The sequence below is a fragment of the Limulus polyphemus genome, unplaced genomic scaffold, assembly GCF_000517525.1.
Source record: "Limulus polyphemus unplaced genomic scaffold, Limulus_polyphemus-2.1.2 Scaffold712, whole genome shotgun sequence".
NCBI classification, from domain to species: Eukaryota; Metazoa; Arthropoda; class Merostomata; order Xiphosura; family Limulidae; genus Limulus; species Limulus polyphemus.
Window position 1 is genome coordinate 51,299 of NW_013666322.1, and position 12,569 is coordinate 63,867.

The 12,569-nt window shown below is 29.6% G+C and overlaps 1 protein-coding gene across 1 annotated transcript in view; it reads left to right on the forward strand.

The window, feature by feature from the left end:
- Positions 1-11,404, forward strand: part of LOC106460114 (DUF21 domain-containing protein At5g52790-like) — a 19,835-nt gene extending 8,431 nt beyond the window's left edge. Inside the window, exons 4-7 of the mRNA XM_013919797.2 lie at positions 4,093-4,306; positions 5,724-5,809; positions 6,911-7,078; positions 8,454-11,404. Of these exons, the coding sequence (XP_013775251.1) occupies positions 4,093-4,306; positions 5,724-5,809; positions 6,911-7,078; positions 8,454-8,657 (672 nt within the window). The 3' untranslated portion in view covers positions 8,658-11,404. The remainder of the gene's footprint in view (positions 1-4,092; positions 4,307-5,723; positions 5,810-6,910; positions 7,079-8,453) is intronic.
- The last annotated feature ends 1,165 nt before the right edge of the window (positions 11,405-12,569 follow it).

Sequence of the window (12,569 nt, forward strand, 5' to 3'; positions counted from 1 at the left end):
TCCAGATGGTTCTGCTATGATTAGTGTCTGGCAAAAAGCTTCAGCAGATAAGTCTTATTATTCTGTGGAATTCTCATTCTAAACATTGTAGAATACATAAGCTGATAAATTCCACATTGTGTTTAGGGGTCAAGTCAGTTTATTTCTGTGCTCATGCTTTGTTACTCATGAGAGTATTGTATTACGGTGTCATGTAAACAGTCTAATGACACAAGCAGTGATTTGTTGCTTTATTTTCAACAGATTTCTACTTCAGTCATTGACAGAAAAAAAAGTGAAATGTTTGACAATTCAAACTCTGAAGAGAAGTACTTTGAAACTTTTCAATCAATAATAAAGAAAAAAGGGCACAACTAACCCACCCCTGAGACCTGTTGAGAACACTCCATGTCATGGCACTGTGCAATTTGCAAACATCCTTGTCCTGAATACATCAAACAAAATGGGGGGGGGGGGTCCTTAAAATTCAGAAATTTAAGACAGTCAATATGGAATCCATTATTCCATGGGGCTCATTTTTTTATATTAAGGGCAACTTGCTATAGAAGACACTTGGACACACTTAGAAGGGTGCCCTTAATGTTGAGGTTCTACTGTAACACACACATACCAATTATTTTTTTCAGCTTCCAGGGTAGGACTGGTAATATGCAGAGCTTTTCTCAACCTGTTTTTCCTCTAGTTAATGCACAGCATACAATGTTTAATTATTGTTCAATGTCTCTATGTGAATACAACCAGTAGAACTGCTAGTATGCTTTAGCATATGTTCATGTAACACCTTAGTGTCCTCCAGTCATTGCATTATTCATAGTCTGAACTATTTCTCGGTTGAAAGATCTGAGAATCACTAGCTGCATCACATGATGAAAATCACATCTCGGAGGCTTATAATAATTGTACAGTACAACTTTCTGCACATTCATGGGATTAAGTGCAATACTAACGATAGGTTTAAGTTTTTGTGTGACTTGTATACTGTTAGGGACCATGTACTTAGTAAAGTTATGTACCCAAAAACATTTTGTTGCAAATGAGCATTTTAAAATTTGATGGGGACCATATGCTCATTGAAGCTTCTAGGGTTAATCATAATTGTTCAACTACAACATGCTACAAAAAGAAGTTTACAGCCCTTTTGTACTTGTATGTATTCAGACTGTGGCTTTCATCTATTTGATCATAAAGAATTTCCTATGAAAATGTCAATGTTCTAACACCATGATAGGCATTTGTAGTTCATCAGAAGTAAATTTGTAATTTTCTTAAGCTCTCAGCTGTGTTTTTTTTACTAGAGTCTTCTATAGGTAAACCTAAGCTAGTATTTTTATTGTTTTTAAATATTTTATATACATATCTAGTTGCAATGTTCAGTGTGACAATTTTGTCTCTGCGTAGAAACTATTACGTTTATTTTAAATCCAGTTTTGATCATACTGTAATCGTTAGAAGATGATTTCATGAGGTGAATCATAAACTTGTGTTATTTGTGTCAAATTCTGTAATTGTTCTTCACTCATTTTCTTATTTTCTCTTCACTTCATTCTTGAATTCAATGGAAAAACTTCAGTATATTTAAAACTGTTGCTTCTTGTGAAAGCAACGATAGCTTTCTTTGCAATATCAATTTAAATTCTAATTTTCCAATTGTATGTTAGTGAAGTTCAAAACTATAGCATTATAACAGTTTTCCAAAGGAATGAAAGTTCTGTTGTAAATTAGTAATTGTGGCATAAGTATTAGTGTTGCAATACAAATTTCTTTAACATATAAAAGTACTGAATGTTAACTTATGAAATATTATAATTTCCAAGGCTATATTTTGTATTTTTACACATGGGAAGATATGAATTATCTTAAAGCAAAAATAAAGAAGAAGGTAGTCTTAATTAGAGCAGACAGCCATCAACAGTATTGTTTCAGAAGTATTATGAGCACATAATATGATCTTACAGAAAGAAAAGTATGAACTGGTTACTTGCAGGGATATTTTAAATGCAATAAGTACAATCAAGTATGAAAAATAATAAAATAAAAATGACTAAGATTTATAACTGTATCCACATGAAAACATAGACATAGGCAGAACAATGTATATTTTGACCGGATGTGTTTTTGCCATTATTTTCACTGTTTCGTGTATAATCCAGGTGTTTATTCCAAGGAACCAATGAATGCATTTTAATTCTGGTCAGAAAACAATCTTTTTCCTTGAGAAAAAATTACTTAGGGAAGTGAAATAAATCCCAAGTCAATGAAATGTTTTATTTTTCTAACTGAATTTCAAGCAAATAATTTATGCACAACACAAATAGTAACAGAAGTGAATAAATCATCCTGCAGTGTCATTTTAATCTTGGACCCCCCGGGCAACAGTTCAAACCAAGTTCCAGAAATATTTCATTTCCAACATTTTTTTAATTTTATCGTCATTCATTCATACCTAACTAAATCTTGACAAAGATTTCTAAGATTCTCCCCCCCCCAAAAAAAAACATATAGTTGGAGATCAAATTTAATTTCAAGGAATTGTTTTAAATTAACTACATGTATACCAATTTTTTTATTTATTTTTAAAATTATTACAGTACTGTCAGACGAAGCAACTTTACTGCAATAAAATATTTTCTTCTTACAAAATGTTTTTAATAGTTTACGAGGCATTTAAGTCCATTTTAACCTGCCATATAGTAACTTAAATTAAGTTAGGTGTGGGAATAAGATTATGGCACTGCCTAATTTATTTATTTTTTTTTGTTATTATATAGTGGACCAACTGTTTAATGATTAATTATAGACTTCTTTTCACCAAAGGTAAAACTAAAAATATAATATGTAATGTAAAGGCCTATTATATTTCTCAATGCCATAAATAAAAGCATATGTTAGGCCTCTATGTTACAGATTATATTTTCAGTATTATCTTTGGCAAAATGAATTAAAATAGTTGGTTTTTATTAATTCTAATTTTTAACACCAAAAAATAGATTTATATATTTATATTTTTTAATTTAAATTTGTTAAAAATGAAATGTTAAAACAAACATGAATCAATTTGTTGCTTTAGCCTTATGTAATGGCAGCTACAATATGATAGTGATATCACAAGAAATCAGCCCCTTCAGCTTTAAAAGTTTGAAGTTTTCAGTGATGGCTGTCTAGTTTGTGATTCTTAAACAACTTTCAAATAATTACAAGAACATGAACACTATGATAAGAATGTTGTTGCAAAGAATGTAAGTTAGTTAAGCATTATTGTTTTAATTTGTATTATTTATAGAGGTATTTAAAAGCAACTTGTCACAATGCTAAATTATTTTTTTAGGTGCCTGTGTAGAACTTTTTACTTTAAGGTTGCTCTTACAACAAAAGATATCATTGTACATGGTAACTTAAATTATTGTATTACTTCTCAGATTTGAACTATATTACAACAATTTTATTGACATTTCCAAACAACAAGTTTTAAATTGGAACTTAATACATTTATCAGTATCTTAACTTCATAGTAAATTACAAATTTTAAGCATTAAAATTTTAAAAACATCTAGGATAATTTGAAATTGATGTTGTATTAAACTATATTTTTGCACATTTGTTAGGTTAGGCAGTAATTAAGACATAAGCTAATTTGTTTATGTTAGGGAGTGATTAAGACAAGCTAACAGTACCTATGCATGTAAGTAAGTAAGTAAACTGAACAAAACTTGTTAGGTGGTGATTAAGACAAGCTAACAGTATCTATGCGTGTAAGTAAGTAAGTAAACTGAACAGAACTTGTTAGGTAGTGATTAAGACAAGCTAACAGTACCTATGCATGTAAGTAAGTAAGTAAACTGAACAGAACTTGTTAGGTAGTGATTAAGACAAGCTAACAGTATCTATGCGTGTAAGTAAGTAAGTAAACTGAAGAGAACATTTCTGTTAGGTAGTGATTAAGACAAGCTAACAGTATCTATGCGTGTAAGTAAGTAAGTAAACTGAACAGAACATTTCTGTTAGGTAGTGATTAAGACAAGCTAACAGTATCTATGTGTGTAAGTAAGTAAATAAGTAAACTGAAGAGAACATTTCTGTTATGATTCTTAATAGATTGTTTGGGCAGGACATTCCAGAATTCCAATTTATGAAAATTCGGTGCAAAATATTGTGGGTATTTTACTAGTAAAAACCCTTTTAAGACTGAACCCATACCAAGGTGTTAGCATCCAGCAGTTGATGGGCTCCAAATGTGTTCGTCATGTTCACAGGGTATCTGAAGCCATGCCTCTTTTTGATTTGCTCAATGTCTTCCAGACAGGACGATGTAAGCTATTAGAATATTGCATCTTATTATCTAAGTTCTTTAAATAATTTTGCTTTTTATTGTACATTTTATTTGATTTATTGTTTTTAAAATTATTACCTACCAGTAAAATTGTGAACTAGCTATTGGTTTGCATGCCAGACTGTCCTTGGTTTGCTTGTTTTTGCTGCAGTATTGTATTTTACATTTTCTGGGTGTAATGCCTTGCAAAAGTGATGGTAAAATCCCATTATTAGATTAGAGTATCCTAAGAGTTTGTGGAGATCATTGTATACTAACTGCCTTCCCAATAATCTATCAATTCAAAATTGGGATAGGTAATGCAGACAGTCCATGTGCAGCTTAGCACAAATATCTGAAATAAAGTAAAGCAAACGTAATGCCATTATTTAATGTGAACATTTTGTTCAGATATAAAGAATGCAATGAAACAGTAGATTGCAACTGTTTATGCTTGTGTCTTATGTATAAATATTGTAAGAATACACCTGCACTTTAAGATGATGTTTATTCAGATATCCTAGACCTAAAATATTTTAAGCTTTACCAGCTAAGAATTAAGCTTGTTTTTTGTTTGAGACTTGTTACTGTGGTGCAGGATATTTTTAAAATTTTATTGTAAAATAAATATTGTAAATACATATAAAGTATGACTAATCTAAGATAATTCTTCCCTAACTATGAGCCTAATTATTTGCTGAATGTATGTAAAGAAAATGTAATTTATTTGTTTATTTATTGAGGCAGAAAATTAATAAACCAGAAAAAGGTATTAGATTAGTTTTGGCTTTGTGTTGTTTTTTCATTACTCTTACAGTACTGTATGTAAACTGAAATATTTACTTGAGAATAGTAACATATCGTATCTACCAAAGTTTACCTAGTAGTAGTAACAATATTTTTGTATCACAGCTGATTGAGAACGAGCTATTTAAAAATAAGTGATTTATACACTACATGTCTTTCACTACTGCATTTGTAAACACTATATATGTTACTCCTTTTCTAGACCATAAATATTTTAAATTTGTCTTGTGTTATGAATCAGTGTTTTCTAGAAATACTTAAAAGGCAACATAAAACAAATGAAGTATTGAACTTTAATGTTTTGGTTTTTGAACTTGAAATATTTTGTAAACCAGAAGCCTAAGTAATTATATCTTTGAAGAATGCCTCACATATGTTGTAGGTTTTGCTTGAGCTGATACACAGGTTTCTTTGAAAAATAGTAATACAGACAATTCTTATCCAGTATTATTATTTATAAATAGCTTTTAATTACTTGTTTAGAAAAAAAAAACCTGTAGATAAGACATGTTTTAACACAGTATAAAATTTGGAAACCTTATTCAGTAAAATGGAATTTTTATTATCAATATAATTCCTACATAGTAATTTTTTTCCTGTGGAATTTTAGGTCATTTATCCATAGTGCATGCGTCCTCTGGATCACCAGAAAAGTATCAAGAAGATTTTAGCAAAAAAACATATTCCTTTACAGATGTATGTTTAAATCCTTCATTTTTTACTATTTTTTTTAAAGTATATCACACTAAGGTTTTCAACATTATTTTAGAACTTAATGACATTAAAATATATTGTAAGATACCTGTGTTTTGTTGTTTTTAAGTTCAGAGCACCATTACAGATAAAAGGAACAGATAAACATTATTGTTATTACAGTATCTAGGGTTAATCAACTAATCTTCTTTTTTGTAGTTAACATCTATCTAGACTTTTCAATAAATTTTATTCTACCTTTACATAAACTCAGGTGATCTTGTCAAAATAATTAAAGGAATTAAACTAAGTATTTTTACTGTTGTCAAATATTGATGTATAATGAAGTTTATGAAAAATTAATGTTGTGATTAAACTATGCTTGAATTATCTGTTAGACTAAAAACAACTCTCAACATTTGTTTCCTAGCTACGATGTACTTTACAAACAGATTGACAAAAGGAATTATTGGTGATTAAAAAAGATATTTTGTTTTTAAAGTAATCCTGAGACTAGTATATCAAAAATCTGTTTTTATTCTTCAACAGCATTAGTTTCAGTTAATCAAATAATTATTTAGAAGGCTTAAAATTCTCATGGAAACAGATACACAGATTATAAGTTGTTTTGGAAAGGAGGAAATTTCAGACTCTATCACTTCTTGTCGGGTATATTCTGTGCAATTTTTGAAGAAAAATATATTAAGTATCAACTACTATTAACTGAATTTATATTTAAAGTTAGACGAAAAGAAAGCTTTGAAAGTTTATTTTTTTTTTTGCAATTTATTGAGTGACTGTATACCAACTTGTTTAAATGATAATAAAATGTAAGTTTGATTTATTTTGAAAATTCATTACTATACAAAAATAACCTACAAATGAAATATAATTTCCATTCAGAAACTTTTACTATAATTTGTTTAAAATATTTCTAATTTTAACAAATTTAGTAAATTATTTGTCATTGCTACCTCCAGATGTACGCTAACATTTGTTTTTAGGTGCATGTGATAATTTTTCTTACCTTTTTAAACATTCTACAATTTATCAGTTTTGTTATTATTCTTTGCACAATTTCTTGTTCTTTATTGTATTATGTAGACTATAGTAGGCATCATAACATTAGAAGATGTGATTGAAGAATTGATTCAAGAGGAGATATTAGATGAGAAGGATATAACAGAAGCCCACTTGAGAGCTACCATGGCCAAAGCTCGCTTTGCACGTTCCTTGTCATTTGCTGTTTTTCCTAGGGCAGAAAATTTACCCGTAGGTTCACTCTCTGATTTATTTCAAGTTTTAGAATTGACTTAAATAATTTCATTTCTAAAGAGTGAGTATGTTTTTAAATTCAAACCTCAAATAATGCATAACTTTCAATGATAGACTTTAAATATAAAGCTGAAGTAAGTGAAGACATCATGAAAAGGTAAATTTTTTGTGAGACCAGAAGTAAATTAAAATCAACAGTGTGAGCTCTTCGATGCCTAGTAGCATTTATTGTGGACTTTTAAGTTTCATCTGTTATTTAACAACCTGATGTTCATGATGTGTTAAATTGTTGAAGCTTTACAAATGTGTTACAGGTGACTACATGATCAATCAGATCCTGTAGAAACCTCTTATAATTTACTTGCAATTTATTTCTTTTGTGCTATGTGCACTAATAAACGTGAATTGTCTACTGTCCTTAATTTTATCAGCTACATCACTTTTAAAAATAATCCTACACAATCATAAACATCATAATTGCAGTGCTTAAGCCATAAAGTGTAGAGAACTAAAAGTATTAGCAGAACAAAATTCTGTAAAACTATTAAAATTTTGATAAAAATTAATGTAGACCTGAATAATGAAATATTTATCAGTTTGTACAAATAACACCTAAGCTGTCTTATTGAGTGAAAAAATTATTAGTTGTAAGTGTTGAAATATAGACATGTACAAGTCTTTGATATCTAGGCTTAATGAGTTTGAAAATAGGAAAACCTTGAAGCTTTATTTTCATAAAATGCTTTATAAGTTCAAGTAATCTTGTGTAGTTTTATGTGCAAAATAGCATAAGAAATAAATTGATTCAGTAAGTTAATCTTTTGTTTATTGTAAGGTGATATTATGGTGTATTTTTATTAAGTTTTTTTTATGTACATGTGTATATGCGTGTTTAAGTTGGTGCTTAATTTCTAGAGAGAAAATAATACCAGATCTCTATTGACATGTGGGGGGAAATTTGAGTTTTGAAAAATAAAATTTTAAGAATTATTGATTCTATCTACTGTATGGAAGGGGCTGGAGGGGAGTAATGTAGTTTACTTCTTCAGCCAAACATCAGTTTGCAGTGCAGCTGAGGCAGTCTTAAAAATGGTTATAGTATTTCTAGCTTTAGATTGAAAATAAAATTCAGAATTGGAGAGATCCAGCAGAAACTGAGCAGTGGTTTAAATTCAGATTGTGAAATACATAATTGCAGATTCTCTGTGATTTCATCAAAAACAATTGTAAACATCCTCTGCAAATATATTGGTATATAAGCTTGTACAGACTCGATACAAACTTCACTGCTAGTCTATATAAAGTAGCTATAAGCAGAAACTTTTCTAAAAACTTTGGAACAAACAAGTAAAGAGCACCAAATACTTTTCAGATCAGCATGACATTTGAAAGATCAGTTCCAGAACAAAAGTCATCACTTTTAGGGGTCCAGTCAACAGCAGCAATCTTGACCAATAATTCTCCAAGATATGATTTAATGTACAAAGAGGAAAGAGTCCCTAATTCTGAAGACACAACTGATCTACGTGCAAATTTACTTCAGCCTGACTCTTATCACAGTTCTAGTTCAGAATGAATCTGATTGCAAGTTTTCCTGCTGTGAAGAAAATTATTATTCTGAAGACACGACTTATCCTTATGAATCTTTGCTTCAACTTGGTTCCTTTTAGAATTCCAGGCCTAACATAGAGTGAACCTAGTTGTCAGCTGTCAAGAAAATTATAAGTTACCAACAGGTTATATCTTTTCCTATTCCAGTAATTAAATTACATTTTCTTCTCTGCATATGTGCTGTTTCAACAAACTTTTTATAGCTTACATCTAGAATTAGAAAGATTTTTGTGTTATCTTACATACTTGAAAATTGTAATCTGACTACATTTTAATCTAATAAGCTACAGCAATGGTGTTTATAAAAACTATTTTGTGTTTTCTAGAATTAGTGATTTATATTGTATTATAAAATTTTGTACTGAAATGACAAAATATCAGAGCTTTCTCAGTATTGCTTGCAGACTTTCCTGTGAGACAGAGTTTTTGTTCCTCAGGGATTTCAACTTCGTTATCTATGTAATTGTGGGATTTTTTTTATCTACATTGTGATACAAGATTACTATTACCCATAGCATGGAATCATTCTTTAAACATTTGGAAGGTTTTACTGCTAGATTCAGTTACTCAATGTAATCACTTCATATTCTGCCTTACTGAGTCTGTAGTAGTAATTAAAACTTCTGAATGTGCCATAATGAATATCATTGAGTCATACACTTTTTTGTTAGTCATCTTAGGCTAATGTAAAATAGTTCTTATTTAAGTATCTTCACCATACAGTATATTGATGGCAATGTTTCACTGATACAGTCCATTTTGTGTATATTAGTTTTATATAAAAGCTAGTAGTACAAAATGTTTTGTTTTCTTATATAAAGAAATAAAGTATAACTTTACTAACATATTAGTTAACAATTAATAATCTTTGATACCTTTCAGTTTTGATTGTGCAATTCTATACTAAAATAGGCTTACATGTGTTGCTATAGTATCAAGCAGATAGTAACTACTAACTAGTAGGGCTAGGCCTGTTCTATAGTATTGAGCTTATAGTAAATTAGTAAGCTTAATTATTAAAGGTTAAGATATTAATATCTGGAAAAACAGCAAAAAGGAAGAGCAGTTTAAGGTTATATTACAGTTAAGAATACCTAATTGTTGCTTCATCTATAGTTTAATTGGTAATGCTTATAATGCCCAGTTAATGTTCTTAATTTCTTACAAATATTCTAATTAACTTTGAATTTAAAGAATACAGTAGTCAACTTTAATACCTCTTAACTTTAATGTATGTGTTATATCTCACACTGTGCAAATGAAACTCTGTGAAACAATATGCGCAATGCTGAAAAGATGTTTAACCAAGTTCGCAAGATAAGATTGTCCTAATATAAAAAGGAACTGATAAAATATTTAGTATTACATTCACATTAGATGACTGGTGTAAGACATTATGCATAATAATAATAAATAATTCACAGTAAAATAACATATGTATATAGAATAATAATAATAGCAGGTGCTTTCTGCCAACTGGTTGCCTTTCTGTGATAAATTGTTTGAAATCTGGGACAGCACTATGCTACCTTGATTGCACACTGACAAATGTGCTCTGACATGACTCCATAACTCGATGTATAAGAGCTTATGCTTTCAGTGGTGCTAAAAACTCCTCTAGTATGAAATCATACCTTCCATAAACTTCTTTATATTCTTAAGAAGTTTAGTATACAGATATTTTTTTGGATTTCTTTATAATATATTATACTTGTATGAGAAAAAGAAATAATCCGAAAGGGAAAACCCTGTGTGTTTAAATATTTATCGTAGACATTGTTTAAATTTATCCCAATATTTTGTACTGACGATTCTACTTACTTAAAGAAATGTTTATTAAATTTTTTGAGTTTATATTTTGTAAATTTTAATTTGACACATTTTTTTGTAATGTAGGAAAATAAATAAGTTGAAAATTTTAGTTTATCTAAGATGTTACTTACTCTTATTTTTGAGTGAAATGGGTACCTCAGAATAAACACCATATTTTTGTATGTTAGAAAATAGTAAAGGATGTTATTGAGAGTAGGATCTTACCAATAACAACTAATTTCATAATGCTATCTCTTTTTATTGTTATAGGGCCTTTCATTGTTGAAATCTCTTTCACACAATATGTTTGAATTTAACATTTTAATTTTAGTAGGTTATTGATAAAATATTACTTAAAGCTATTAATTTTCATGATTATAACCAATTAAATGGTCATTAAAAAGTATTCTAGTTGCATGAAAATTTGAGATTACTTGCAATCTCAATTTCTTTATAGATTTTTTATAAAGTGAATGTTTATGATAGTTTAATGTTTGTAAAATAAATTATGTATACGTATGCTTAGGCAACCTTAGGTGAAAAATTTCATGTCTTTGCAACTTTGTTGGTGACTGTGCATATTAGACATACTGTGGAAAAAAATGTACAAGTGCTTTTATTATGGAAAGCAGAAGTTATTTGTATAAGTAATTACTGTATGTAATTTGAGTTCTAAAGTATGAACAAATGATGCAATATGATATATAAAAAAGTATGAAATACATAAATATATGATTGAGATCTATGTATGATGTAGAGCCTTCCATAACTTAAAAATATCTGTTATAAAGAAATGTCACAAGCTATGAAAGTACATTTGAAGTGTTAATAATTATGGATCACATATGTATACATTCCATTAAAAAGATACTTTACTAAATAAAAAAACTTTATAATTTCTGATATTTTTGACTGTGTATGTTTAAACAAGTGCCATTTACTAAATGTCTATACGTTAAGAACATTACTTGGTAAATAGCTGAACCTTAATGGTTGAAGAAAGCAATGTGTGTGTGTCCAAGAAAAATTTGCATACAATGAATAAACCCTTAAATAAATAAAAGCACAACGTACCCTTACATAAAAGCTACTTACAGTCATACACACACACACTTGTGCAGAATAGAATTTACTCTAAATACAAAAATACATGTGTGTGTGTGTGTGTCTATATATATACTATACCAATTAAAGAAAACCTTAACCCTGTGCAAAAATACACTGTACAAAATTAAATTAAACTGAAGGACTTGATTATACATATAAATAAAAAATCATTAATAATATGCAATTTAGGTGAAAAAGCAGAGCTGCTCACCTAAAGAGACCTGACAGCTAATAAATTTGCAATGTACCCTGATAATTTGGCATGTAATTTCTCTTCCACTCATAAGAACCTTCCTAATTCTCACCAAATCTTCTTGGAACTGGTGCATCTCTTCATCTTGCTGCTTTGGCATCTTATCACTTTAGCAGACACTGGTTGTATATTACCAGGGCTGTCTGATCTTGGCAGTGTGTTTCAAAATTGTAATCTGCTGCAGCATTAATTGCTATATGATCTACAATGAGGGCTTCATGGGAAGTGCTTTGTTTTCAACACTAGTGTAAAGTCACCACCCTGGTGTCTAAGATAGAAACTGCTACCACTTTGTTATAATGTAAATACCATTACAACTAATTGTGATAACCAATGTAAAGGTTCTTGTGGACTACTGAAATATTTAACATAAACTGAAAGTCTCCAACTTCATTTTCCATTAAAGGAGGACCGAGCTTAGCCTACTGGTTAGTGTTCCAGATTGTGGAGTTGATGTTCAATGGCTTATGCTCCATTAACCAAAACAAAATCATGCTTCACATTTTGGGGTCATGGGTGCATTATAAGAATGACTGCCCTAGCTGGTACACAAATATTAATTGCACCATGCAGTGTATATGTGAACTGGGGCCTTGAAAAGTAAATGTTATTAAGCCCTTTAATCATTGGTTTCATGATCAAATAACCATCCTTGCTCTTAGTTTGGCAGGTAGTCCCAACCATGTTGATCCAGAGGTTATCATA